The 25,774-nt window shown below is 35.9% G+C and overlaps 1 protein-coding gene across 2 annotated transcripts in view; it reads right to left on the reverse strand.

Moving 5' to 3' along the window:
• SECISBP2L (SECIS binding protein 2 like) overlaps positions 1 to 25,774 on the reverse strand; it is a 49,921-nt gene that overhangs the window by 18,867 nt on the left and 5,280 nt on the right. For both annotated transcript variants that reach the window (XM_045528723.1, XM_045528732.1), the window contains exons 2-11: positions 23,017 to 23,195; positions 20,582 to 20,906; positions 18,867 to 19,002; positions 15,408 to 15,637; positions 15,112 to 15,136; positions 14,633 to 14,748; positions 7,261 to 7,395; positions 5,671 to 5,751; positions 4,586 to 4,753; positions 4,297 to 4,438 (exon numbers count right to left, since the gene is read on the reverse strand). In XM_045528723.1, the coding sequence (XP_045384679.1) occupies positions 4,297 to 4,438; positions 4,586 to 4,753; positions 5,671 to 5,751; positions 7,261 to 7,395; positions 14,633 to 14,748; positions 15,112 to 15,136; positions 15,408 to 15,637; positions 18,867 to 19,002; positions 20,582 to 20,906; positions 23,017 to 23,195 (1,537 nt within the window). The remainder of the gene's footprint in view (positions 1 to 4,296; positions 4,439 to 4,585; positions 4,754 to 5,670; positions 5,752 to 7,260; positions 7,396 to 14,632; positions 14,749 to 15,111; positions 15,137 to 15,407; positions 15,638 to 18,866; positions 19,003 to 20,581; positions 20,907 to 23,016; positions 23,196 to 25,774) is intronic.

A 25,774-nucleotide genomic window follows, 5' to 3' on the forward strand; every position in this document is an offset into this window, starting at 1 on the left:
CAAATCATTACAATCTGGCCCCTGCCCTACCCATTTTCCTGAAACTTACTGTCAGGATCACAAATAACATTGCAATTACCCAGTAAAATTCTCTGCATCTTCACTTTATTCTCATTTTCTTCAGTGTTTAGTAACAAGGACTACATCCTTTTCCTCAGAATTCTATTCTCACCTTCTGTGACATTACATTCTCTTACTCTTATTCTTTCTCAAACCTATTTTTATGGTTCTTCTCCCTTTTGTCCTTTAAATCTGAGCATTCCACAAGGCTTTATCCTTGAACATCTTTTTCCTAATTTTTCTTTCCCCCAACAACCTTATTTCCATAGCTTCAACAGTCTATATTTGAAACTCACTGAACTACACATTCATAACTAAATGCTAACTAAACAGGAACCGCAGGGACAGCCATCTGTTCTTCCCAACAAAATTCCTCTTCTACAGTCCTTACCTTGTATAGTGTCATCTTACAACCACCACAATCCCCCAAGCCAGAGTTTGGAGTCTGTTTGACCTGTTTCCAAACCTTATCAATTCCTTACAATCCTTTTTCATCACTATTGCACTCTTCATCCTTCTCCTGAACTTCCCAATGGCTTTCTTTGTAATCAACACTTTCCAATTTTAAACACTGGTATAGATTAGAGGTTAATCTTATTTCTGTCTGTCAACAATCCTTTTCACTCTTCAAATGCTATCTTTCATGAAGTCACTTATAACACTTTTCCCATATCACCTCATTGAAAGAAATCACACTTTCTTCTGTAAGCTCATAAAACTTTGCTGGTATCTTTCCTAAGACACTGCCTTTGATTAGTTATTTAGACTATAAACTTCTTGATCAAAGGTATATCTTAATCACCCCTGTAATCCCAACAGTTCCTGACACCATGTTTGCATATAGAATTACATTTACATATATTCACATTTGGTAAATGAATGAAGTTGTATTAATAACAATAAGCCATTTGAAGTATCACAGGTTAACAATATCTTATCCATAATATTAGTTAATATTTACTGAGCAATTATTACCCAGATACTCTAAGCACTTTACATGTATCATCTTATTTAATCCTCAAGACAATCCTGGAGTAGGTACTATTACCCCCATTTTAATGTAAGGAAATGAAGCACAGAAAGGCTAAGTACCTTACCAAAGAAATATGTGGAAGAACAGGATTCAAACCCAGGCAGCTTGACGCCAGAGCTCCTAACTTTTAGCTACTAGGCCATACTACCTCTAGAACGTTGCTAACTCTCAGTTTTATTCCCTATTTTTACTCTTAGACATTACTGCTAGTCTCCCCATCTCAACAACATATAACTCCAAATCTTAGTATACCTCCAATATTATTTTTACTAAGTTATTCAAAGCGAAGGTTTATAGCGGGCGGGTAGGCCAGGCGCAGTGGCTCACGCCTGTAATCCTAGCACTCTGAGAGACCAAGGCGGGTGGATCGTTTGAGCTCAGGAGTTAGAGACCAGCCTGAGCAAAAGCAAGACCCCGTAAGACCCCGTCTCTACTAAAAAAATAGAAAGAAATTATATGGACAACTAAAAAAATATATATATATAAAATTAGCCGGGCATGGTGGTGCATGCCTGTAGTCCCAGCTACTCGGGAGGCTGAGGCAGTAGGATCGCTTAAGCCCAGGAGTGTGAGGTTGCTGTGAGCTAGGCTGACGCCACGGCACTTTAGCCTGGGCAACAGAGTGAGACTTTGTCTCAAAAAAATTTTTTTGCACATAGGATTAAAATTACACAATTACTTATTTTTTTTTGTCTAACAAGTAATAGTCCCTTCACATAGGAACAGAAGAAACAGAAAATTCAATTCTGCCTCCCAGCAACAATTTTTATTGGTGCCTTTCCCTTTCCTTTGTCCTATTCCACACTTTCTTAAAAAAAAAAAAAAAAAGACTGAAAAGAAATGAGGGAGCACATAAGAACCACTGAGCTGTAAATTTGACAAGGTTTGTGAAAACAGAAATTACTGTTTCAGTCAATAGAAAGCCAGATTATTTTCTCATATACACACACAATTTGATGAAAACTCTTGCTTGCCATTTAGTTTTACAACGGATAATTTAACAGTTAAGAGAGCCAAATTACTTGTGATTTTTATTTCAACCTTTAGAGAAGAAAAAATTTGGTTGGTTCAAAGTGCATACCAACTGACATTTAAGCAGAGATCTGAAGAACCCAAGGGAACAAACTATGCTGCTATCTGGGAAAAGGGCATTCCAGGAAAAGAGAATAGCAAGCCCACGGATACTTAGCTAGGATCATCCTGAGTGTGTCAGGAGAGAATGGTGATGAGGACAAAGAGGTAACAGGGTCAGTTAAGATGCAACTTTAGTCAGGACTCTGCCTTTACTCCAAGTGAAATGAAGACCTACTAGAGAGTTCTGAGCAGGGGAGTGATGTAACCTAGCTTATGTATTTCAAAAATCACTCCTTTTAACACAGACTGGGGGGTTGGAGAGAGGGAAAGGCAGACAGTAGTTAGGAGGCTACTACAGTGTATTAATAGTATAATGATGGGGGCTACTATGGTGACAGGCAAGGATCTGGTGAGTAATTAGATTTTGACATATTTTGAAGACATAATTGACAGCATGTGCTGAAGGACATGATATGGAAAGAGAAGGCACATGGACAATTTCAAGGTTTGTGGTTTAAGCTGACTTGGAAAAAATATATATATAACTATTAGGCCATTCAATATGAAATGTCCAATTTCAAACGAAAAGTTTATTATATCTCAAACAAGAAGCAGTACAATTAATCAAAGTATGTGTCTAAACTATCAACACAGTTTTGCCATCTTAATGGTAGTTTGTTTATGCCAGCAGCAAAGAAGCCTGGAGACCAAGTGGCGATGAAATTGCCAAAGGTGTGTTTGACAACTTATTGAAAACTGAATATCTGTCCTTGTAAGTTGTCCAAAGCCTGGAAGAAGTGGTAGTCGGTTGGTGCAAGGTCTGGTGAATACGGAGGATGACAGAGAGCTTCCAAGTCCAGCCTCTGTAGTTTCAGCAGCATCATATGTGCGACATGTGGTTGAGCTTTGTCTTGCAACGGATTGGCCTGTCTCTATTGACCAACCTTGGCTGCTTAATTGCAAGCATCCTCATCATTTTGTCTAATTGGTTGCAGCAGACATCTGCTGTAATGGATTGACCAGGTTTCATGAAGCTGTAATGGATAATATCAGCGCTGGACCACAAAACAGACACCATTAGCTTTTTTTGATGAATATTCGGTTCTAGACTGTGTTTGGGCACTTCATCTTTATCCAACTATTGTGCCAAACGCATGCAATTGTCAAAAAGAATCCATTTTTCATCACATGTAACAATACGGTGTAGAAATGGTTCGCCTTTATGTCGTGACAGCAAAGAAAAGCAAGTTTCAAGATGATTTCTCTCCTGATGCTCATTTAACTCACGCGGAACCCATCTATCCAGCTTCTTTACCTTGCTGATTTGTCTCAAATGGTCCAATATTGTTGGAATAGTAACATCAAACCTTGCTGCTAATTCACTCAAAGGTTGAGATGGATTTGCTTCCACTACAGCTTTCAGCTCATCATTATCCACCTCGGTCTCAGGTTGCCCATGTGGCTCATTTTTAAGATTGAAATCGCCAGAATGAAACTTCTCAAACCATCAATATACCATGTGTTCATTAGCTACGTCTTTCCTAAACACTTAATTGATATTTTGAGTTGTCTGTGCTGCATTGGTTCCACAATGGAACTCGTATTTGAAAATAATACGAATTTTTGCCTTATCCATGGTTTCACAAAAATTGCTCTAAAAAAATTTGAAAGATAATCACAAACCAAACCATGCACTTGAAATAATGAGGATATACTTTCACAGTAAAAATAACACAAGAAGTGTCAAAGTAAAATGTCAAGAGATATCAATTGTCATACGTAGTACTTAAGGAAATTGGACATGTCATATTTAATAACCTGAATTTAAAATTAACAATATTCAAAATATATTACCAGACACAGACACACAGAGGAGAAGGCTGGTGGGGATGGAGGCAGAGATTGGAGCTATACAGCCACATGCCATGGAAGGCCTGCAGCCTCCAGAAACTGGAAGAGGCAAGGAAGGATTTTCCATTAGAGGATCAGAGGAAAGCAGTCCCACTGACATCTTGATTTCGGACTTTTAGTCTTCAGAACCATGAGAGAATAAACTTCTGTTGTTTTAAGCCAAAGGGAAAAAAAATTACCAAAGCCAAATAGCAAACTGCTCAGACTAATTATATCACCTGTATATGACAGAGGTCTGGTGTTAGTAATTTGCCGTGCTTTCATTGCTTGTTGTTGTTTTTCCAAAGCAGCTAACATGTCCCCCAAATCTAGCTGCACGGGTGTTTTATTCTTTTTTCCAGCAGCCTTTGATAAAGCTTCCTGCAAAGTGAACAGGAAAACATTTGTTTTTTGTTACAGATGAAAGTGCAGCAATTTAAGATGATTATATTTATCACTCCTTCAATCCATTCCCCCCCAAATCTAGCAAATAAACTATCACATCTCTTCATAAAAATGGATATATACCTGTAATTTTTTTTGCTCCATACTTATTTCTGAATATTCTTGAGCTGTGGCAAGTGCTGCTGCTAATGCTTTCTTCTTCTGACTTTTTGCACGTTTAGGAACTGAGGTGGTAATGGGAATTGGAGTCTGAACTATGTTGATTGGTGAGTTTTCAGGTAAATCATCCAACTATGATAATCAGAAAAAACATTCATTAGTGATCCCATTAAAATTTAGTCATAAGGAAAAATGATCCAGAATGTGGGCTGTTCCACCATATAACTAACTGTATTAGACTCTTAAAAAAATTCAATGTCATAGAGAACAGAGCAAGATAGTGGGACCATTTTAGACTGAGAAATTTAAAAAGGGCAAAACAGCTTAACGCAATTGGTAATACTTGTCTGGATCCTTGACTGAAATAAAACAAAATACCTCCGAAGTAAAATTTTATAACAATTGGGGAAATGTAAGTATAGACTCTATGCTGTATGATGTCATTTAATGGTATTCTCTTGTCGGTATTTTCTTGTCTAATAATAGAAGTGTGGAAGTCTTCCCCCACGTAGGGAAGTATCTTTGTTCAGGCTGTGTTGAAAAGAAATGTTAAAGGTAAGAATTAAACACTGTCTCTTGTATACTATGCTGCCTATGTGTTTTGTTTTTTTTTTTTTTTTTTTTTTTTTGAGACAGAGTCTCGCTCTGTTGCCCGGGCTAGAGTGAGTGCCGTGGCGTCAGCCTAGCTCACAGCAACCTCAAACTCCTGGGCTCAAGCAATCCTACTGCCTCAGCCTCCCCAGTAGCTGGGACTACAGGCATGCGCCACCATGCCCGGCTAATTTTTTCTATATATATTTTTAGTTGGCCAGATAATTTCTTTCTATTTTTAGTAGAAACGGGGTCTCACTCTTGCTCAGGCTGGTCTCGAACTCCTGACCTCGAGCGATCCACCTGCCTCGGCCTCCCAGAGTGCTAGGATTACAGGCGTGAGCCACCACGCCCAGCCATGCCTATGTGTTTTTATACTTACCTTTAGTATTTCTTTTCAACATAAGCATATTTCAAAAGATGTTCTATTTTGCTTCTTTTTAAAACAAGTCACTTACTACTTTTGAAGAAAGTTTCTGTTGAATATTTTCATCCTTAGTATTTCCATTCTCATTTAGTTCTTGAAACCCATCTTCATCCTGAAACAGTTTCACATTTTAAGTAAAATAGAGTTAAAGGTAAACTCTTAAAAAAAACCACCTTTTTACAATGCTTAAGGGTAATGAAAAACGCGAAAGTAATTTTTTGCATCCTACTATTGAACTATTTAAAGTCAGTCTTAAAAAAGAAACCCAATTTCTTACATGCTGAAACATAGCCAATTTGATTATTCAAGGATGGAGGCACATCCAACACGTGTCCACCTTTTGGATTTCTGCATGTAGTATTCTATTTTTGTTACGAATTGTACTCTAAGATGGACAGATAACTGGAAAGAAATTCATACCAAATTTTACGCATTCAGATAATTTGGAAAAGATTTAACACAGTTTAATATCAATTGTATTAATATGTTCCCTTTCCTATTACTACACACAATTGTCAATAAGATTTAAAAATAAAAAATCTCTCCTATTTGAATTAATTTAACCAATATCTATCTTCCTTTACACTGAAAACTGTATTTAGTATCTTTAACTAAATATTAATATAAGTATGGAACCAATCATATGGTTAAATGCATGTAATACAACTGCCAGGTCTGGGTATACTGAAACTATTCTTGATAAAATAATTGAGTCATACTCTCAAGTCCTTTGGCTCAATTACTAAACTTATATAACATATTATTGATTTCTATCCTCTGACCTCAAGCAAGTTTTACAGTTTAATTTCTACCTATTAACCCATTTTACAGAATCTACAATTCAACCAAAATGAGTCACTCAAATGAGTTACCAGGGACGTTTTGTGAAAAACATCTTAACGCAACCAAATTCTATTTATTCTTTAAAATCCATTCCAAATGTTATTCCTGTCCTGCTCCAAACCCAAAGTGATTTTTCATTTGAACTGCAACCCACATTCAAGTATTAGGTATGCATATGCCTACATTCCCCTACTACACAGCAACCTTCCTAAGGACAGTGTGTCTATTCACCTTAATGTATCATTTGAAGCACATTATTTTACATATATAATAGTCCACCAACAAGAGCCAATCAGATGAATGAAAAATAGAAACAGTGCAATTAGGATATAAACTATCTGCCAAGTAGGGAAAGTAAAATAGCCATTTTTCTTCCTTCTCCAAAACCCTCCTGCCTGGCAGCACAGACTAACTAGACTGAACTATTCAAATGGGAAAAGCCTTACAAATAGACTGAACGACAACAAAAATTAAGAGAAAAAGTTTCATACTAGATAAAGTACACAGGAAATCAAGTTCTATTTCTACACATTACCTCAAAATGATGAGCACACAAAACAACTTATAAAAATAAACATTAATAAAATTAATGTTAAATACATAACCAAGACAAATAGAGTCAGTATTTCTGAGTAATTTATAATCTAACAGTGGAGTCACATGTTAAGATAGTGTTAAGACATAAAAAGTACTCATCATAATGTTTACAATGAAACAAACCAATTTCTTAAAGGGAGTATTTGCTATGACAGTTTACAAACAAAGTTTGAAAAAATACCTCAAAATATAAAGACTCAGAATTTGGGTCACTTCTATGGGATTGACTAGGGTTTAAATGCTTATTATCTTGTCTCTTTTGCAAATTCTGTCTTCTTTCTGAAGAAGTACTGTGTCCTCGGCATCTGAATCCAACCTAGGTAAACCCCACAGGGGAAAAGAAACTGATTACTTTTAAGAAAATGTTTTATTAAAGTATAACATGCTTGCAGAAAAATACACAAAAGTGTGCAACTCAATAAATTTTCAACAAGTATATAATTTATTTTAAAACGTCAAAACTTCCGACAAGTTAATTATAAGGAAAATATGAAAATGAGACAATTAATGCATATTACTCATTTTTTTCTTGTACATCAACATTTATTATCAGCTTTATTTGTTAAAGCTAAAAACAGGAAACAAGCACATGGCCTTCAGTGGGTGAATATTTAAACTGTGGTATATCCATACTACAGTATGGTGGTCAGTTGTCTACCACAAAAGAAACAAACTACAGTACTGATAAACCCAACAACCTGGAGGATCTCCAGAGAACCATTCAAGTGAAAAAGGCCAATCCCAAAAGGGCTGTATGAGTGCATTTATACAACATTCTTAGCAACAAAATTATAGAAAGGGAGAAGAGATTAGTGGATTCTAGGGGATAAAGAGCGTCTGGTGGGGAAGGGAAAAGAGTGTGGCTATGAAAGGGCAACATCAGGGATATTTTTGGTGATTAATCTGTTCTGTATCTTGACTGTATCAATGTCAGTATCTTGGTTGTGATACTGTACTATAGTTTTACAAGATGGTACCACTGGAAGGAAAGTGCATATTACTTTTTCATTTAACTATAAGTCTTCTGATACCTGCAGTTTATTTTTTAAAAAAACAACAAAACAGAATTCCTAGAAAAAACTATTTAATAAAAATCTTATTTCTAAGAAAAGAGATTTAAGAGAATAAAATTTTCATTCAATTTATCCTATGTTATGGACTGAATGTGTGTGTCTCCCAAAATTCACATGTTGAAATCCTAACCACCCCCATGAAGATGGTATTTAGAGATGGAGCTTTGGGAGGTGATTAGGCTATGAGGACAGAGCCATCATGAATGGGACTAGTGACCTAGTGACCTTATAAAAAGAACCCCAGAGAGTTTCCTTACCCCCTCTACCATGTGAGGACACAGCTAGAAGATTACCATCTATCAACCAGACCCTCACCAAACACTGAATTTGCCAGTGCCTTGATCTTATTAGACTTCCCAGTCTCCTGAACTGTGAGAAATAAATTGCTATTGTTTATAAGCCATCCAGTCTATGGTACTTTTTTATGGCAGACTGAATGACTTGGACATCCTATTAACAAATCTGCAAAATGTTCAATTGTCATAAGGGCAAGAAAAAAAAAACATATTAAGCATTCTAAGAATCTTAAGACATTTCATGTTACCTCTCTTAAGTACCCAATGCAGCTAATATTATATGGCTCTCTTAACCAAAACACATAAAAGATGTGAGAAGTATGATCTTCATTAACAGCTACCCAAAAATTCTAACAATAAACAGAATATGAAGTAGACCTGGAGAGAAGGTGCTGGTACACAGGCCTAGGACTCTGAAATCAAACATATGCACACAAAGACCTGGAACCAGCTGGCATTTCCCAAGCTTGTTGTATACCAGAGTTAGTATAGACGCACGAATGATGTTATAAGTACTAAAACAATTTTCTTTAAAAACAAATGCAAACTGATTCTTATACTTGGAAACATAAAGCACCAGGATTAAAATAAAATCTCCGAACTAATGGTCCCAAGAAAGTTCATGTGAACCAAATATGCAAGTATTTCAATAACCTCCTGAATGAAACAATAACCTCATGACATCTAAATACTTTTTGTCAGCTCTTCTAAGAAAGAGTTTTATCGATAGAAAGTGGGCATATGGAACAAAGCAAAGCAGAAGCTACAGCTTCATATATATATTAAGATTCTTAAACGACTAGCACAAAACTAATTTTAAAAGAGTTAAGTTTTCATACCCCATTTATAATAACAAAAAAGAAAAAAAATACTAGAAACTGACATGAAGAATGCATATAAACTTATTAATATTTTAGGAAAACTACACTTCTGAAGAACACAAAAAGATAGTTCAAAAATAGGAAGACATATTGTTTTTGCATAGAAAGATGTGCCACATCATAAAGGTAGTTGATTTTCCCTAAGTTTATAAAGACCAATGGAAAAAAATAGTCCAGAAACAGATTCCAATATATGTGGGAATTTAATAAGTGATAAAGGTGGTTATCCTTAAATCAGTGAGGAGATGAACTTTTCAATAAATGGTGTTAGGAGATTTGGATAGCCACCTGGAAAATACAAAATAGGACACATACCTCATAGCATATACCAAGAAAAACTCCAAATGCAATAAAGATTTAAATGTAAAAAAAACAAGGCCATAAACACACTAGAGGAAAACACAGGCAAATTCTTTTATAACTTTGAGGTAGGGGGGCAGGGCTTTTCCAACTCTGATTTAAAACCTGGAAGCCATTAAAAAATAAAAAGGATGAAGGAAGTCAATTTATAAAAATAAACTTCTTAATGCTATTTAAAAAATAAACTTGTGCATGATAATAATCATAATAATAAGCAAAGTAAAAACTAAAAATGAAAACCTAGCAAAATATTTGCAACTAATATTCCAGATTAAAGGTTCCTAGACACTTTAAGAATGTGTTAAGAACTGATCAAACTGATTTTAAAATGTATCCCAAAAAAGGAAATAAGTAAATCAAGGTTCAAAAAATGGGCAAAGGATATGACCAGGTAAGTTCACAGAAAAAGAAATACAAATGGCCCTTAAATATACGGAAAGATGATCAACTACATTAAGACATCATTTTCACCTAACAGGCACAAATACAAAATCCTGAAAACACATTATTTCTAAAACTGTATGAAAACAGGCACTTTTCACATTGCTATCGAGAATGCAAATTGGTACAATCTGGTGATATTTACCAAAACAATATACGAGTTTAACTTATGACCCACCAGTCCCTTATCTAGGAATTGATTCCAAATGACACTACAGGCTGGCTGCCCTTGGCTCACCCCTGTAATCTTAGCACTTTGGGAGGCCAAAGCAGGAGGATCACTTGAAGTTTGAGACCAGCATGGGCAACATGGGACCTCATCTCCACAAAAAAATTTTAAACATTAGTTAGGCATGGTGGTGCGTGCATGTAGTCCTAGCTACCCAGAAGAGTGAGACAAGTCCAGCAGTTTAAGGCTACCATGAGCTATGATTGTGCCATTGCACTCCAGCCTGGACAACAGAGCAAGACACCATCTCCTAAATGAATGAATGAATGACACTACAGTGCATCTATAACAGCAACAGTTTGCAAAACAACTCAAGTGTCCATCAATAGGATTATAGAAATCAACATAGGTATATTCATGTAATATTAGTTGTTTTTTTAAAAAAGGAAGCCCTCTATGTAGTAATATGAAGATTATGTAAATGTGTCCAAGATACATTGTTAAGTGAGCAAAACTGAGCAGAGAATAGAGTGGATATGCTATCTTCTGAGTAAGAAGAGGACAAAAACACAAGATACATACTTGTATTTACTCATAATGACATGAAGAAACTCTGGGGGAACATATAAGAAACTAATCAAATTGGGATAGGCATAGGAGAGGGGAGAAGGCAAGGCGAATCAGGGACAAAAATGAGAGTTTTCATTGTATAGCCTTTTTCATCTCTTTTATTTTTCAACCTATTCATAAAATAAAGCCATTTTACAAGATTTCAAGTTTTTTGTTTGTTTGTTTTTTGTTTTTGAGACAGAGTCTCACTCTGTTGCCTGGGCTAGAGTGCTGTGGCATCAGCCTAGCTCACAGCAACCTCAAACTCCTGGGCTCAAGCAATCCTTCTGCCTCAGCCTCCTGAGTAGCTGGGACTACAGGCATGCACCACCATGCCTGGCTAATTTTTTATATATATATATATATATATATATATATATATATACATAGTTTTTTTTAGTTATCCAGCTAATTTCTTTCTATCTTTTTAGTAGAGACGAGGTCTGACTCTTGCTCAGGCTGGTCTCGAACTCCTGAGCTGAAACGATCTGCCCGCCTTGGCCTTCCAGAGAGCTAGGATTATAGGCGTGAGATACCATGCCCGGCCAAGATTTCAAGTTTTGAGAATCTTTCCATCATTTAAAATTAAAGCTACTCTGGACTACAGAAATGATCTACCGTATCAAATGTTAAAACACTGGTAAAAAATGTTCAAAAGCACTGTAAACAGCATAGTACAGTACTTTTGCATAGGAGCATATATGCAAAAATATGATAAATAGAATAAAACAAGTAGTTCAAAAACAGCATCTAGCACATATTAACAAATAAGCAAATGACTAAAATGGAAGCACAAACCAAAGACAAGAATGGATTACAATGTTAGGACAACTGGTATACTACTCTGAAAATCTACATCATTGTTTTACCATGAATCAAAATAAATCTCAGATAAAAATGTCTTGAAACATTACACTATAAAAACTAGCAGAAAATAAAATATTTATTTGATTTTTAACAGACTTTTTTAAAGGCTAAAAATAACCAGAAATCGCAAACAGAGAAAACATTTTGACTTACATGAAAAAGATTCTAAATTTCAAAAATCAAACAAATATATATACTCAAGAAAAGTACAAGGATAATAAAAGCATCAGAAGTAGAAAACACACATTGTCAAACATCTGGCTCCAGTTCTCTTGCACAAAAGAGAGTTACAAAATAAAACTATGTCACATGCATGTGCATAATTTTTTTTGTTCTTTGACTATTCCTAATCAGTTTTGAGACAGAGATAAAATGTTTTTATCATAGTATTATTTCCTCTCCAGTGGGCTACTGATACCAAAAGTAATAGACTGAGACTGCCAACTTGGCAGGACTAGCAGTTACAGTTCAGCAGAAAATTTCAGCACATAGGTAAACATTTTATAAATTTTGTTTATCTAACCTACATAAATGATTCTTGTTTTAGCTCTTTTGTTTTTAATCAAATAAAACTAGATTGTCTCACGAGCCTCAGAGCCACATGTGGCCTTCTCGATCCTTGAGTGCAGCCTTTTGACTGAATCCAAACTCCACAGAACAAATCCCTTTATTGAAAGTTTCGATTCAGTCGAGGGGCTGCGTTTGGGGATCTGGAGGGCCACATGTAGCCTTGAGGCCACAGGTGCCCTACCCCTTATCCAAAATACTTGGGACCAGAAATGTTTCAATTGGATATTTTCAAATTTTGGAATATCTGCAAATATATCATGAGGTATCTTGGGGATAGGATCCAAATCTAAATATAAAATATACTTGTTTTCATATACACATAGCCTGAAGGTAATTTTATACAATAATTTTATTTTACTTAACTTTTCATTTACTTATTTTACTTTAACTTTTCACTTCACTTCACATCATTTCACTTTCACTTCACTTCAGTTCACTGCACTTCACTTCACTTCATTTTATTTTTGAGACAAGAGTCTTGCTCGGTTGCCCAGGCTAGAGGACAGTGGTATCATCATGGCTTGCTGCAACCTCAAACTCCTGGGCTCAAGCAATCCTCCTGCCTCAGCCTCCCAAGTAGCTGGGAATACAGATGCACACTACCACGCCTGGCTAATTTTGAAATTTTTTTGTAGAGATGGGGGTCTTGCTATTGCCCAGGCTGGTCTTGAACTCCTGGGTCCTCAAGCAGTCCTCCTGCCTCAGCCTCCCTAAGTGGTAGGATTACAGGTATGAGCCACCATGCCCAGCCTATACAATATTTTTAATAATTTTGTGCATAAACAAATTTTGTGTTAAGTACTTATGTGCAGAATTTTTCACCTGTGGCATCATGTGAATGCTCAAAAGTTTTGAATTTTTCAGTTAAAAAAATGGGCAAATGATCTGAATAGACATTTCACAAAAGAAGACATGAAAAAAATGCTTAATATCACTATTCATCAGGAAAATGCAAACCAAAACCAAAATGAGATATCTACTCACCCCAATTAGAATGGCCATTATCAAAATGACAAAAAATAACAAATGCTGGCAAGGATACAGAGAAAAGGGAGCTCTTATGCACTATTGGTGGGAATGTAAATTTGTACAGTCACTATGGAAAGTAGTGTGGTGGTTTCTCAAAAAACTAAAAATACAATAATCATATGACCTAGCAATGCCACTATTAGGTATACATCCAAAGGAAAGGAAATCAGTATGTCAAAGAGAGATATTTGCACTTCCATGTTTACTGCAGCACTGTTCACAACAACCAAGATATGGAATCAATCTAAATGTACATCAATAGATGAATGGATAAAGAAAATGTGGTATATATATATACAATGGAATAGTATTCAGCCATAAAAAAGAATGAAACCTTTTTTTTTTTTTTGGGACAGAGTCTCACTTTGTTGCCCAGGCTAGAGTGAGTGCCGTGGCGTCAGCCTAGCTCACAGCAACCTCAAACTCCTGGGCTTAAGCGATCCTACTGCCTCAGCCTCCCGAGTAGCTGGGACTACAGGCATGCGCCACCATGCCCGGCTAATTTTTTCTATATATAGATTTTTAGTTGGCCAGATAATTTATTTGTATTTTTAGTAGAGATGGGGGTCTCGCTCAGGCTGGTCTCGAACTCCTGACCTCAAGCGATCCACCCGCCTCGGCCTCCCAGAGGGCTAGGATTACAGGCATGAGCCACCGCGCCCGGCCTGAAATCTTGTCATTTGTGGCAACATGGATGAGCCTGGAGGACATTACATTACATGAGTAAGCCTGGCACAGAAAGATAAATATAGCTTGTTTTCACTCATATGTGAAAGCTAAAAAAGTTAATCTCATACAAGTAGAACAGTAGTTAGTAGAGGCTGGGAACGGTGATGGGCGGTGCGGGGATAGGGAAAGGTTGGTTAATAGATATAAAATTACAGCTAGATAGGAGGAATAAGTTCTAGTGTTCCATGCAGCAGCCCCCAACCTTTTTGGCACCAGGGACTGGTTTCATGGAAGACAATTTTTCCACGGACAGGGGTTGGGGAGCAGGAATGGAGAGCAATGGGGAGCAGCTGTAAATACAGATGAACTTTTGCTCACTCGCTTGGCCACTTACCTCCTGCTGTGCAGCCCAATTCCTAATGGTCCAAGGACCAATACCATGATAGTACACTTTTAAATCACTCAAGATGCATCTCTAAAAATTAAGGATACTGCCCTTCATAACCGCTAAACCATTATTATAACTAGCAAATCTAAAATAAATCATCTCACACCTGTAATCAATATTGTCCAACCTAATTCAAATTACCTGTGAATTATTTCTTTGTTCACTTTGCCTTCCACCTCTAGAAAATGTCTGATTTTTTTCCATCCAAGGTTTTTTCTGAGTTGTCTGGCAAGTTACATTGGACCAATTTACACCACCTATAACAAATGAGTTATAATGACAAATGAGTTTAAAATGACATTTTAAAAATATGATTTACTTATAAAAGAAGCCAAAACCTAAACTGCCGCCTAACTTCATATATTGAAATTTAGTCACTATAAATATTGGAAATTTCTCTATAAACTTAAAGTGGTATTCCAGTTCTTAGTAATACAGGTATCATCTTGCAGAATACCTCCAGCTGGCATTTTTCTCAATTTGATCAGAAAACTATACTTTCAGATTAACTTCAATCTCTGGAAGACTTTTTTTTTGCAGCATCAGCAAGCCTCATGCTTAAAAACAAAACTATGACATAGTCAAAGGTACACCAAAAATACAATGTAGAAAATAAGTACCTGCACATATAGATGATTCCACATGCTAAAAAAAAAGAAACAAAAAGAATTATTTTCTATTTAAGAGTCAAATTTATGTAATTTGCAAAACATTTCACAATTTAGTCTAGTGTGAAATGTGCTTATTACCATCTTATAATACTTGAACACTTTTGTTATTAATATACAAAATACATTTTTAACTATCCTATCACTACAGAATTTGTTAACAAAAATAGATACTTAAGTTTTAGCAGAGATGCAAAGATAATACTAATGTCAATGACTAAAAAGGAAATCAAGGCAATGTGACATACATTCATGGTCCCAGAATCAGGATTTCTCAAAGTCCCTGCTGCAGGCTGGTTGTTGCTGTGCTTGGGACTGCAGTAACCACTATCGCTGTCAATGTCGGCTTCACTAGCCCCCTGCTCACTCGAAGACTCAGCAGTGGGGTGGGACGCTCTCCTCCTCCTGCCTTTGGACTTCCAGAGCATTGTGGCAGTGGTTTCTGAGAGAGACTTGTTAGCTATATCTGATGGGAAATCTACAAAGGCAAGGAAAGTGTGACAACTCTTTGTAATGAACAAATTGATAAATTCTTCTTACCATTAAGGTTATAAGAAAATAAAGATATCAAACTTTGTAAATGGAGAAATAGATGACAACTTTTTGAAAAAATGAAGAGAATAAAATATTTGTCTAATTAAAATAGGATAACTACCATCAGTCATTTTAAAAACCACCAACCTCTGAAGGGCCACTGTGTGTCCCCCTCTACCACCACATTCTCTTCTTCCTCCAATGGTTACCTCTGTTCTGAATTCTGTGTGTAACATCCCCTTACTTTTCTTTATAGAGTACCATGGATTTTTGTATTTCTAAAACATAAATCATGGAATTTTGCAGTTTTAACCATTATTTAAAAAAAACATACTGTCCATATTCCTTTGTGACTTGCTCCCCTCAACCCCAACCTCAATACTGGTTTTGAAATTCTGGTGTATGTGGCTGTAATTCCTTTATGTCACTGGCATCTAGAGTGCCTTTATATGGATATACCATAATACATTTACCCTCTGTACCACTGATGGGACACTTGGGTTGTTTTGGGTTTTGCTATTAAAAACAATACTGATGTAAACATTCACATACAGACACACGAATGTGTAACACACGTGCATGTGAAAGTTTCTTTAAGGTAAACACTTTCAGATCTCAGGAGATGCACAAGTTCAACTTGCCTTAATAATGCCAAATCATTTTCAAAGGTGGTTAAAATAATTTACACTCAAACAAGTGGGCTATAAATATCCCCACTGATCCATATATTCACCAAATACTTGATACTGTCTTCTAGACTATACCCAATCTGTAGGGTATAAAAAAGTAGCTCATTGTGGGTTTTGATTTGCATTTTCCTGCTTAATAATGAGGCTGAGCATCTTTTCTGATGCTTTTAGCCACTGATGTTTTCCTTTCTGTGAAATTCTTATTAATTTTACTTTTGGATTATTTGACTTTTGCCTGTTTTTCTACTGAGTTATCTGTTTCTTACTTTTTATTTCATAAATTGTAATCACAGTAAGACATTTTAAAAAAAACCTCTTGTAATCTTCTCCCTCAAAATTAGAAATTTTCCTTTTTTCACATTTCTGACCATTCATAATTTTTATATAACACTGATGCACTTTTGATTTTGTTGATATTATGCCATATGTTATGATAAGTCTTCATAATTATAATGTAAGATGGCTCCATATTATTCCATTGAGTGGGTATCCTGTGCTTTTCATAACTTGTCACCTGCTACTAGCCACTAAGAAGGTTTCAGTGTTTTTGTTGCACTGCAATAATGTCCATCTTTAATTGAACAGACCCTTCTCTTTCTAGGGGGAGGTTCTACTTGGATACATTCAGAAAAGTGGGATGACTAGATCAAACGAAAAATTCCTATAGTACTGCAAAAATTATTTTCGCCCCTTGGCACTGGGTCCCAGGGGCTCCAAGGGCAAGGTGGGATCATTTTCTTATTGATGCATATGAATTCTTTTTTTTTTTTTTTTTTTTTTTGAGACAGAGTCTCGCTGTGTTGCCCGGGCTAGAGTGAGTGCCGTGGCGTCAGCAACCTCAAACTCCTGGGCTCAAGCGATCCTCCTGCCTCAGCCTCCCCAGAAGCTGGGACTACAGGCATGCGCCACCATGCCCGGCTAATTTTTTCTATATATATATTTTAGTTGGCCAGCTAATTTCTTTCTATTTTTAGTAGAGACAGGGTCTCGCTCTTGCTCAGGCTGGTCTCGAACTCCTGACCTCGAGCAATCCACCAGCCTCGGCCTCCCAGAGTGCTAGGATTACAGGCGAGAGCCACAGCATCCGGCCCATTTTCTAATTCTTATGCTTCAGAAAGTTGTCTTTGTGGTCACTTAGTTGGCAAACTAAAGCATGAATGATTTTTTTTTTTTTTTGAAACAGGGTCTTGCTCTGTCTCCTGGGCTAGAGTGCAGTGGCATCATCATAGCTCACTGCAACCTCAAACTCCTGACCTGAAGCAATCCTCCCACCTTGGCCTCACAAAGTGCTACGATTACAGGCGTCAGCCACTGTGCCTGGCCAGTAAGGATAATTTTTAAAAGCCTTCCCAGGGATGAAAAGCATGCAGAAATGGGTCACTATGAATGGGGACTAAAAACAACCCCACCAGGAAACTGTGTAATACATTACATTGTGATTCTTTTCCATAGCCACTGTAAGCATCTGTCAGAGTCTGTTAATCTCACAGCTTTACGTCTTTATGTTTTAACCACACAATGACTGTACTATCAGCAAGATTGTTTTTTAACTAATTCCCAGATAACTTCTCCGTTCCTCCTGGATCTAAGCAATTGTAAATGGATAAATGAATAGATGCCCAAAAGAAAAGATATAGCCCAAATGAAAAAAAGCATAAACCACCTTATTTATTTCAACCCAGACCTTATTTGAGCAGAGGCTATAGAGAGATAAAAAGCAATTATGCCTTTGAATAGCTCTAATTCTTAGTGTTGGGTCATTAAAAAGGATTTTTTACTAGTGTCAATGACAATGAGTGAGAGGAGGTAGAGATCTACTTTACAGATAATAAGATGAGATCAGAGATACAAATTGGAATTTCATGATATAAACTGAAAAATAGCTAGATTAGTTTAAGAATATTCATTCTTATCTATTACCAGAAGAATGCTTTTTTATTTAACGTACATGGTCCTCTAAATATTTTTGACAAAATGATATCTGACTAGTTCAAAATTTTTACTCGTTTGATAGGATATAGGAGGTGTCATTCATAGGTTTGGTTCAGATCTATGCTAAAATAAGGCACAGATAACTTGCTAAGTTCTTCATATAAAGATGTTACAGGATGTTAGGATGTTTTACTAAAGGGTTTTAATTTAGTTATAAAAACATGTACAATTTTGATTTCAACCAAAATGAGTCCCTCAAATTCCTATAGTATCTGTCAAATTCCATCTCTGATTTCTGAACTACTCCACTAGCACAAGAGGAAAAGGAAACCATAAACCCTTCCCAAAGTTGTACATAAGCTGGCAAGTGAGTTGAAAGAACACGAAGGACATGTATTATTTTATCCTTCCTAGAGATTTCACAAAGTGGCAGGACAAATGGAAGGATCAAAAAATCTAGAATCCTATAAAGTTGTACAGACCACAATTATAAAGTCAATGCATAAAAACAGATAAAAATCGGTGATGTATACATAAGAACCCTTGCCTTACCGGTTTGCTGTGAGGCATCCACAAGAAGCACAATTTTTGATCGATTATCAGGACCTGCTGCATTTATTTCTTTCTGAGTAGCTACATTTTTCACCAGTGGCCTTTTGCTTTTTATATGCTGTTGTAAAAGCTGTTGCTAAGTTAGAAAAAAGAAAACAATTCAATGTACTAACCATTATAAAATACACATCCATTATAAAATACACCTAAATGTATGTTCCAAATTAGTGGCTTCCAATCCATGGGGAAACAGGATCACTGCATTAGGGTTTCATCAAATTATCTGCAGTAAAGCATAATAAGCTAAATAACATATTATACACACATTTGTAAACTATATTTCAAATAACTATTAACACTGCTGTGATTAATAAAATATGAATTCATTTTTGTTACTTACATTTTTTATTTCCTCAATTAATAACAGGAATATAATCATATCATATATAAGGGGTTGTAAATTTTTAAAAGGATAATAAAAAGGGTGGTAACTTATCCCAAGACTAAATTCTAGTTTCATGAAAGCAATGACATAGAAAATAATTTCTGCTTTGGAGTTCAAAAAGAAAATATTAAAAAGCTGATCCTTTCTTTCACGTTTCAAAATATGAGTATTCACTGCTCAACAGCGATTCACACAATAGAACTCTGAATTTAACTTCTTCAACTTCCTAAGTGCTAGAAATACATTCTGAGAAATCATGTTCTTTCAACATCTGGAAATTATACACTGTTATCTTATTTCCAGTACTTTTTTTTTTCATTTTCAGAATTCCCAAAAGGATTTCCCTGGCCCAGAGTGTTTCCATGAACAAAGACTAAAAGCTTTTCAAAGTAACCTCTGCTACTTGTTTGTATTTTAATTTGTAAAAATTATGCCAGGAGGCAGCAGACTTTTCACTGAAGGCTAATGGAATCAAGGGAAAGCATTAACTCTTTGATGATACAGTCATTAAGATGCATCTAAGAAGTCATTCTATTAGCTCAAAAGTGCTGACTAGAAACATGGTTTTTATTCTGATTAGCTCTGATATTAAGGCATCAATGGCGAAATAGCCTTTTAAGTAAAAAACAGTTATCTAAAATGAAATCTTAATGTTCTTGTGATTTCAAGGCCATCATTTTTTTTTCTTTAGTTAAAAGGCTGGTCCTGAATAAAAGCAGTTTCACGTATTTATCTCTCATTTTCTTTAGCCCTAGGACATTCTTTGTTCATACAATACTAAAGCACCTCTTAAATAACAAAGTGCTATTCCTACTAAAAATTCACAGGCTAGAAAAAAGTGAAGTTGAAGGGATCTAATGAACCACAAATGTTCTTTTCCATAATATCTCCTTCTGACTTCTGAAGACTGAAGTATCTTAAGTGTAACAGCCATTCAACATGGCTAGTATAGGGTCCACACTGACTACTTTTATGAACGTTGGTGTCACCATGCACTTTTAATCACTACATTAAAATAATTCGGAAATATTTCTGTATGTTTATATAAAACTCTCTGAAGGAACATGAATATGACTGCAAATCATATCCCAATCAAGAATGAGTAACAATAAGTAACACAGAAAAAATTATTTTACAAAAAATATAGCCTTGACCATTTTACATTAGTGAACAAAATGTTTTATAGTAAATTCTGCACTGAAGGTCAACCAATACAAGTAGGAAATTACTTATACTAGTATTAACAACAGAATCAAAACCAGACACTTACTTTTGGTATCACAGGTCCTCTGTTACTGTTCCTGCTTCGATGACTGGACAATGGGAAGACCTGTCCAAGCTGATGTGGACGCTCAGTGCATTCTGTGGTTATAGCATTTACAGTATTTGCAGTCTGAAAGGTACTGGAGTATGGTGTAGGAAAAGGATGATAGAAACCCATAACTTGTGCACATGGTGCTGGCATCAGCTGATAATATGTATACTCTGTAGAAACAGGTGGCTGAGCAGATATAATGGGGTAGGCAAGGTATGGTCCAGTGGGGTTTGGGTTGGGCTGCTGCCATCGTATATCATTGTTATATAAAGGAAACTGTCTGCAAAATCAAATCAAAAAAGAACAAATCTATTGACAAGTCTAAAAATTATACTAAAGCAAAATCTCTTAACTCATTAACTTAAAAGAAAAAACAGTACATAACAGTACCTTCGTAATTCTTGGAAAGGGGACAAAACTAATATCATCTCTGTTATAATCAGAGGTCACTATGTACATGTAATAACAATTTAAGTGATAGTATAAAGGAATCCAACCTAATGGTTTCACAGCATTTCACATAGCATTATTTGTAACAGTCCTCAACCTCCTCAAGGTATTTCTGCTCAAAAGTTAAACACCTAACTCCTGGATCTGCCAACAACAGTAGTCCAAAGTTCCCACCCAATATTCACAACTGTCACAGGCTTCTGCAAAAAAACAGAATCAGGTGATCATTGTGTAAGGTTACCATTACATAGGGTGGTTTAATTCCTCCACCTCTCATTCTTCAGCTCATCCCCAGGCCTCCTACTCCTTTTCCATATTCTCCTAACCCCTTGGCTAAGTCCAGCTCTTTTCCTGGCTCCCCTCCTTGGCAATGGAAGCAGGCCCCAGATCCAAGGGAAAAAAGAGAAGCAAGCCTGCCCATTAACATCCTATGCTCAGCAGTAGAGCTTCTTCTAGTGTGGCTCATATAAAGCACCAGCAAAATTCTGTCTGTCTCAGTAGCCCCCTTACCAAAGGTTGCTGCTGATAAATATGAGGTCCTAGGGAGTGGAGGTGAAGCATAGAGCTTTTCTTCACTGCTCCCATGACAAAGCAAAATGGAATAACGTTCACGACCATATTCCTAAAAATATTTTAAAATAATCTGCTGGCTGGCTTACTCATGAATTCCCAAAGACTATTTGGTAAAGCCAGAAAACAAATTAAATTTATCATACTGTACACTTGGCTGTTTTGCCAAGTACAAAAATAGTATTAAGTTTAGTTTATGAATCACCTCACATATCATCCAATACAGGTCAAAGATTTTTAATACAATGCTAACTGCAATTAAAAATGATCCCTTAGTTTCTACTGTTTGTCCAGCCCTCAAAACTCTCTAATTAAGAGTCTCATAATATTATTTTGAATATTCAATATTTGAGAAAGTAGTTTAGTGGTCTCATGTATCATGCATACAGAATTTCTCAAAGAATGTGTGCTGGCACACTAGAGTGCCACAATGGGTTATAGATGTGTAGAAATATTGATTGCCTCAGCTCTCAGGGATAGTTGGACAGAGCCTAGAGCCAACAGCTGCCTCATCCATTTATCTCATAGTGCTACAGAAATAAAATTTCTTCAAAAAAGCTGAAAGTACTTTTATACAGTAATAAAATGAATTACACCAATGAAGGGCTAATCACTCAAACAGTCTAAGCAGGGTTAGAAAGCCTATCCTACGTTATACCCTAACCACTAGGTCACACATTATCTGAATTGCAAGCATTTTGCTAAACCACCCTGTAACCATGGCACAGATACTAAATTTAAACTAAAATCAGAGTCTAGCAATAAATGCTAGGGCCAGGCATGGTAGCTCACACCTGTAATCCCAGCACTTTGGGAGGACAAGGTGGGAGGATCAACTGAGCCCAAGTGTTTGGGACCAGCCTGAGCAACATAGTGTGACCCCATCTCTACCAAAAAAAAAAATAAATAACTGGGCATGGTGGTACATGCTGTACTTCCAGCTACTCGGGAGGCTGAGGCAGAAGGATCACTTCTTGAGCACAGGAGTTTGAGGTTACAGTGAGCTATGACACCACTGCACTCTAGCCTGGACAACAGAGCAAGACTCTGTCTCAAAAAAAGAAAAAAAGATTTCTGTTCACCTGTTCACCTCTTTCTGAATATTTCATTCCTCCCTCTGGGTTGATTTATTTCAAACAAATTTCAATGACTTAATATAGGAGATATACATATCCAAAGAACACCATTTTCTCTTAGAAAGAATGAGAAAATGATCCATGTTAACAATTCTCAAATTTTACATTACTTGGTTTTATTTACTCCTCTTAAAAAATAGAGAAACGGTTAACATTTAAAGTTAAAACGAAGTGTGCTTTGCCAACTTCTAAACGCTCCCCCCCCCAAAAAAAAGAAAATAATAAACAAATTACCTATTGGACTGGTTTTCCTGCACAAATGGATAACAAGTAATCAGGTAGCTGGGAATTGGAGTTGGTTCTATACCAGAAACACTTCCATTATCATTTGGGAGAGCCATAGGGATCATAAATGTATCAGGATTCTTCTTCTGGGGAATAAACGGCTCTACCTCAGCTGATAGCTTGACATTCTTCAAAGAGAAAGTGGAATATATTAACAACAAATGAGCAAGCCACTTAATACAAATTTACAATTTAACAACAGAAGAGTCAGCCTTTACAAACAGTAACTGGGTCTCTTCTCAGTATTCACAAGACATCCAAAAGGAAGAGCAATGTCAATGTAAAATAACTGAATGATCAAGTTATTTGGACAAAGCCATCAAATAAAATAAGGAAAAACTTATCAAAGGTTACTATATTTCAATAAAATCATTTATGTTATCAAAGCTGTTAAAACAATTGAGAGTACAAGGAAGTCATATCTCAGGGCCTAAAAATAAAGTTGGTAGTAAGAAATGTAGCTCTTCAGACAAAACAATGTGGTTTTAACTTATTTTGTTAGGGGAAAAAAATCAGAGTTCTGAATGATAATTATATTTGAATAGTCTAAAAAATAGTCTATCTCTGTCTATTTCAGGAAATTAGATTAGTATCATTAAATTAAAAGGAAGAAAAATGTCTAACATGAAAAATACCCAAGGAGAAAAAACTTATGGTTCAAAGTTAACTGGGGAAAAAAATAAGAATTAACTTCAGTTTCTCAGTAGACATCTCAACAAACTAAAATAATCCATTAATATGTAGCCCATTTTACTTTACTTTGTATCTCTTCTTATAAAAAATCTACAGAGAGTTAAAAGACATAAAAAACTATAGATAGTATTTAGGGATGCACATATGAATGATAAAAACTATAAAGAAAAGTAAAAATTATCCATAAAAGTCAGGATAGGAATTACTCTTAGGAAAGAGGGTGCTGTAATTTAGGAGACACCTGGAGAGCTTCTGGGGTGCTGGGCAAACTTCTATATCCAAACTGGGTAAAACTTACAAGGTGTGCACCTTATAATGATTCATTAAGCTGTACATTGGTTTTACATAGTTTTCTGTGTAGTTAACAACAAATTTTAACATTTTAAATTATAAGAAAAAAATTATAGGTACATTCTGCAAGGGCAGAATATTAAAAACCACATAAATATTATAATCTAAAAAGATACTAAACACTTTTTAATGAAACCAGTAAATGAAATAGAAGCCAACATTTTAACCATTCAAAACAATTACCTTAAAAGCAATGGTCCTAACCAGAACTTTTTCCTAAAAAACCCCTCTAGGGTGATATTTATTAGAAGCTCCCTCCAAAGCATAGTTGTCAAAATAAATTTCAGGCATGTTTCTCACAAAAGTAGTTAGTAAGGAATCCAAGAAAATCTAAACACAAGACTTGATATGCTCAACATAGAGCCCTCATTCAGAAAAATTAAGTTCTCTAAAAACACTACCCGGTAGATCAGAAATGCTTATTAAAAAGGTGGGGCGGGGGACAAAATCTGAACTACATAGCAGTATTAATTCAATATCCTTCTTCCCTGATTTAACTTTGAGGTCTACAGTTGTACATTAACCAAATCTCAAGTAGATAAATTACAGTAATAATACCTATAAATATTTGTGAACTTAAGTTGGTTCCTTGAATTTTAACATGAGAGGCGTGGCTGGGCGCGGTGGCTTACAACTGTAATCCTAGCACTCAGGGAGGCTGAGGCGGGAGGATCGCTTGAACTGGGAATTCAAGACCAGCCTGAGCAAGAGTGAGACCCCGTCTCTACCAAAAACAGAAAAAATTAGCTGGGCATGGTGGCACGTGCCTGTAGTCCCAGCTACTTGGGAGGCTGAGGCAGTAGGATCGCTTGAGCCCAGGAGTTTGAGGTTGCTGTGAGCTAGGCTGCTGCCTCAGCACTATAGCCCAGGCAACAGAGCGAGACTCTTGTCTCAAAAAAAAAAAAAAAGAGAGAGAGAGAGGGAGGCAAAAACACCTTCACACACTAATAATATGTTAGTAATTTTCACTCAGTAATATTCATTAGAATCCAAACTTATTTACATAAGGCATAATATATCAAAATAACAAATGTTTCCTCAATTAGGAAAAGAAAAGCTGAGTTAGCTTTCAACAATAATGCAAAGATAATAGAAATGTGCTTTATACAGTTCATACACATGCATAAGAAGAGAGGAATCTCAAATCCCATTTTAACTGCACTAAAAATATGCTTATTATTTCCTTTAAAAATTAAAAAGTCCCTTTGAATATATGAGAACTTGCTGAACAGTTTTGTAAATCTAGACTAGGAGGCATTAGGTTTTTGTTTTAAAGCAAGAAATACAGGCACATCAAATTATTAGTCTAAAATGAAAAAGGAATCATAATAATGTAATTATAAATAAATAATTTAAAAATAGCACGTTTCCCGACCTTTCTCCCACAACAATACCAACTCATAAATTACTCTGGTAGCAAATTCAAATTTTTGCTCAGGTCAAAAGTTGCAACAGATTTCACTGTACTTTACAAAAAAGAGCTTTATAAACTTACGCAACCCCACTGTTGAAAAGGTGTCATGCATAATTTATAACTAATGTCTGCACATATACACAGTATATACCTTTAAATATTAAAGTTTGTATTGGTTTTATTCTAAGTGCAATTCTAGATACCAGAGTTCAACAATAAAACTCACAAACACTGAAATGACTCTTTGTT

This window comes from Lemur catta, chromosome 1, assembly GCF_020740605.2.
Source record: "Lemur catta isolate mLemCat1 chromosome 1, mLemCat1.pri, whole genome shotgun sequence".
NCBI classification, from domain to species: Eukaryota; Metazoa; Chordata; class Mammalia; order Primates; family Lemuridae; genus Lemur; species Lemur catta.